Source organism: Haliotis rubra, unplaced genomic scaffold, assembly GCF_003918875.1.
Source record: "Haliotis rubra isolate DU_JTF1 unplaced genomic scaffold, ASM391887v1 Scf165, whole genome shotgun sequence".
Taxonomy (NCBI): Eukaryota; Metazoa; Mollusca; class Gastropoda; order Lepetellida; family Haliotidae; genus Haliotis; species Haliotis rubra.
Window position 1 is genome coordinate 400137 of NW_025765614.1, and position 4926 is coordinate 405062.

General features: G+C 41.7%; 1 protein-coding gene across 1 annotated transcript; it reads right to left on the reverse strand.

The window, feature by feature from the left end:
- Positions 1-567: 567 nt before the first annotated feature.
- LOC124271976 (WSCD family member GA21586-like) lies at positions 568-2288 on the reverse strand. The gene is made up of 2 exons (XM_046707144.1): positions 2277-2288; positions 568-1080 (listed from the first exon to the last, which is right to left on the reverse strand). The coding sequence occupies exons 1-2, from the start codon at positions 2278-2280 to the stop codon at positions 680-682; spliced, it is 405 nt and encodes a 134-aa protein (XP_046563100.1). The 5' UTR covers positions 2281-2288; the 3' UTR covers positions 568-679.
- Between the last annotated feature and the right edge of the window lie 2638 nt (positions 2289-4926).

Below are 4926 nucleotides of genomic sequence, written 5' to 3' on the forward strand. Positions count from 1 at the left end.
CGGGAAGAAAGAAATCGGGCTCTTTCACAGGATTTCTAGTATATCATGACTTTCTGTGTGCACATCCTTTAATTGGATATAATCTTGAATGCAGAGCATTCACGACTAGTTGATCGTGGAAGATGGCTGAATGATAGATAACCTTGGTGAGATTTATATGAAATCAGGGGCGATGGGGTAGCTTAGTGGTTAAAGCGTTGGCTCGTCACGCCGAAGACCCGGGTTCGATTCCCCACATGGGTACAATGTGTGAAGCCCATTTCTGGTGTCCCCGCCGTGATGTTGCTGGAATATTGCTAAAAGCGGCGTAACATTAAACTCACTCACTCATATGAAAACAAGGTAGTACAAAACACTAGTACATGTATACCTATTAAGCGTGATATTGCCCATCTACATTACCGGAAGAGCCACGGTCAGAGTGTAACAACAAACAGGCATTTATAAAAATACATTGCACGAACACAAAAAGACCAAAACTAAAATAAATGCATTTATTTGAAAAAAGCGTTTTCATTTCCTCCTTCAGTGATGGCCATGAATGAAACATAATACATGTAGCTGTTCACATATTACGCTCCTCACCGCGAATAGCGGTAATAATGCTGGTGCAGCGTAAAACAATAATTGTTATTCATTCATACGTATTACTGCCTATATATTCATTGTATACACAATATTATCCCCTCGAAGTAATATTTTTCGCGCTTTTATAAAATGCAAATTTTATTTTCCATGACGATATGTCAATGTTCTGGAGAGGAAATCTGTGTTTTAGATCAGCCTGCAAGATGTCAATGGCTTTGTTAACAGCCCGTACTTCTCTAAAGTCGTAGAAAAAGTTGGTATGCGGCTGGAAAGACCTGTCTCTTCGGAAGTGGCCTTCATTGTTATGGAGAGCACAGTCTACGTTTACTTTGAGCGATCCATCGTCTAGGAAGTCTGCAATGCGAGACAGCTGGGAGCTCAGGTCCGCCTTCAGGTCATCGAACAGAACGACCTTCACATTCGGGCACCTGAGCCAGTTGCTGTAATATGGCTGCCACTTCTTGGAACTTTTCTTGAAGAACTCGTTCCAGTCTAAAATACAAACCCGGAACCTTGGTTTTATTTCGATCAAAACTAATTCTAATACAGATATTGTATATGAATGTGAAATGTTCGATAGGTATTAAGTTTATGTAAGTTTTATATATAGCAAGGGTATTTCTGTCTGCAGCTTAAAACAACAACCATTTACTCATTGATGTGGTCATATGCCTTTAGGACCTCTCTGTATGATAAAGGTACAGGTGGGTACAATTCCAGGAAGGTGGCATCTTTGCTATTTTGAAACGTTGGCGTCGTAAACTTACACGTTCGAATACAATGTAGACTAGTCTGTCTCACAGTCCCCCAACCACATTATTTTCCCTTTCGTCCAGCCCTTTCTGCACTACTAAAGCCCTAAATGAAGCAAGTCTAGATTCCCCCCCAGGTACTGAGACTCCCAACTCACTGTGGCACCATTCGCCACCACTCGCCCCTTTCCGTAAACTTGGGGTTGTGATGATGATTTTATGGAGAAGCATGTACAATGAGAATGGCTGAGTATGGTTTTACGCCGTTTTTAGCAATATTCCAGCAACATCACGGCGGGGGACACCAGAAATGGGCTTCACAAGTTGTACCCAAGTGGGGAATCGAACCCGGGTCTTCGGCGTGACGAGCGAACGCTTTAACCACTAGGCTACCCCACCGCCCCTCAATGAGAATGACCCTCCTAAACATTTATGTACAAAGAAAGTGACCCGTCCCACCCTGCATGTCACTTACAAAATTTATGACAAACCCCACCCCATTCCCATGATTTCTTGGCATAATTTCTTAATATTAACGTGTACAAAATTGATGACCCGCCTTAGTACTTGTGTACAAAATTGATGACCTCCTACCTCCCCAGAACAAAATGGGTGACACCCTCCCACCCCCACCCTCCCTTAAAATCATCAACACACCCTCCTAGCCATAAATTATTTCCCTACAATCACACTTGCAACATACTCACTAGACTAATTCTTAGTCTCTGAATATATATAATTTTGATTATATAAACAAGCCCATTTTAATTGAAAAGGAGCCCCAGGGAGACCAGAGATTCAGAACCTGAGGAAATCTAGACTTGCTTTATTTGGGGCTTTAGCACTGCAGATAGGGCTTGGCAGTAGGGAAAATCATGTGGTTCAGGGACTGAGTGACAGACTACATACTCACGTGCGATAAAGGCAGAGACGTACGCATGAGCGACATGATCCCCTCCCATGTAGTATCTGTTGAACTCTGCCAGAAGAGTGTCGTACGGGTTCCTCAGCAGCAGGATGACTCTCTTTGTGGATTCCACCGAGGTGTTGGCTGAGGGATTGTAGTCATTGTGAGTCTTCACAACGATGGTGGACTCGTTCCGGACAAACTCACCGATAAAGCCTTTCTCTAGTAGCCGCTTGTCTGACCAGTTGGAGCCGGTTGCGTAACCTGCAGTGGTATCATGATTACGGTCGGTTAGGGATTTGTCCCAGGGAATAAATTACATTTTTATACTCTCCTGTCATTGATACAAATGCGGGCGGTAACAAAAACAACATAATGATAACTACAGAGTACCATACGAGCATCTGTATAAAGCAACCCTTAGAAGTTCAACCATTTGGTTCTAGCAGATGGCACGGTTTGTGTGGAAGTGAGGAGTTGCGTTCCCTAGCAACTGCTGATCTGCTGATACTGATAGTGTGTTCGTTTCCCAACGTTATTTTTTAGATCCATGTTATTTTAAGCAACAATGCCTGCTCGTTTGTATTTTACAACCTACCCTACTTGGAACAACATGTGAAGCATGTTACGAGCGGTCGATGGATAGCTTTTATGTTTGCGATACATCTTTTACTGGATTCCAAGCAGATCCCTGAGTACCCCCTTTAAACTTGTGTTATAATGAAACAAACATGACAATAAATACCAGCTTGTAAACACAACTATTATATACCTATGAAAAATCACCATAGAACTACTTCTTGTTTCTTATATATTTATTCAATCTTAGACAGATCTCTCCGTGTCCCTGTGCCTGTTGAGACAACACAGTTCAACTATAGAACTGGACTAACGAACATCTAGTCTCTGAAATGAACATATTTTACAGAAAACACGTTTTTAGATTAAAATAAAATACAATAAAAAGGAGCCCAGAGACTTTCTTCATTTTCAGAAATTGTGTTAATCTAGACTTGCCACATATTCTAGACTTGCATCAGCTGCAGTGGGTATATTTGTTTCAGGGTCTGTATGACAGACTACGATAGAACCATCGGGACACAAGCTGGTATATCAATTTTCTGATGTTAAAAATTGTAACTGCCAGCTGTACTAAATTCAAGACAAACCCCATTTTTTCAAGGATCAAACCAGACTGGAAGAATTACATTATTGAAAAGAAATCCTCGTTATAAAACATATTTTACCTGTCATCCTCTCAATAAGATATCGGAGCCAGGTGTTGCCAGACCCAGGGTAACTTGCAAACACTGTCAGCCTCATAGGCCGATCTAAGAAGCGGGTGGTACTCGGGCATGTCTCCGATGCTCTGGTGTCTTTGTGTGAAGTGTACCCATAGGTGTCATAGCCCTGGCGATAGGTGTCACTGTGATCCTGGCGCTCAGATGTGTGTAACTGGATCATCAGAATGGTCAGAGCCATGCACCCCAGAACCAGGTGGACAGTTGACCTGCGTCGTCTAAACCTGAACATGACCATAGGGATCTGCCCTTGCAATGATGTAATAGTTCCTTGTTAGAGGCGTCACCGCTTGAAACATGTAGATGTATACAGACTGCCGGGGAAGCGAAATTATACACACTGGAAATAATAAATGTCAAGACAGTCGCCGAAACCATGCAAATTTCAGGTCCAAATCACAACTATGATACAAGTATGAGTGAGTGAGTTTAGTTTAGCTTTACGCCGCACTCAGCAATATTCCAGCTATATGGTGGCAGTCTGTAAATAATTGAGTCTGGACCAGATAATCCAGTGATCAACATCATGAGCATCGATCTACGCAATTGGGATATGATGACATGTGTCAACCAGGTCAGCGAGCCTGACCACCCGATCCCGTTAGTCGCCTCTTACGATAAGCATGGGTTACTGAAGATCAGTTCTAACCCGGATCTTCACGGGTCGATACAAGTATGAAATATAATCATCATCGATTAACGAAATACAATTTCGATCTGGCCGCTTTAACCAATGTCATGTTTGAATCCGAGTTCAATGTGTCAAAGTCATAAAAGGAAGCATCGAACGCTCATAACATGCGCTACTTTACCCCTCAAGGAAGTTTATATTATAAACACCGAATACGAATGTTAATTCTGGAGTGGGTGGGTCAGTTTAGCTTTACAGCTCAGCAATATTCCAGCTTATGGCGGTCTGTAAATAATCGAGTCTGGACCAGACAATCCAGTGATAAACAGCATGAGCATCGATCTGCGCAACTGGGATACAATGACATGTGTCAACCCAGTCAGCGAGCCTGACCACCCGAACCCGGTTAATTCTGGAAAGGTTTGATCATAATATCTATATATATATATAAATAATAAAACCGACTGTACTTTATGAAGTCAACTGTCTGTTTATCGTGAAAGGGATGATGCATTTAGATGAAAGTATTTGTGCTTGTTCTTGTAATTCGTAAGTCATACAATAAAATAACAATTTCAGTCTTTTTCGACGAATTGCACAATCATGAGCTTATAATATATATCGTCTATTATAATATAGTATAAAATACTCACCAAGCAAACACTAAGTGTATCGTGTAACTCCAACTGTTAACAGTCATCTCCTGTGGAGATTAATTAAAGGACTGGTTGATGTACATATGGCCAC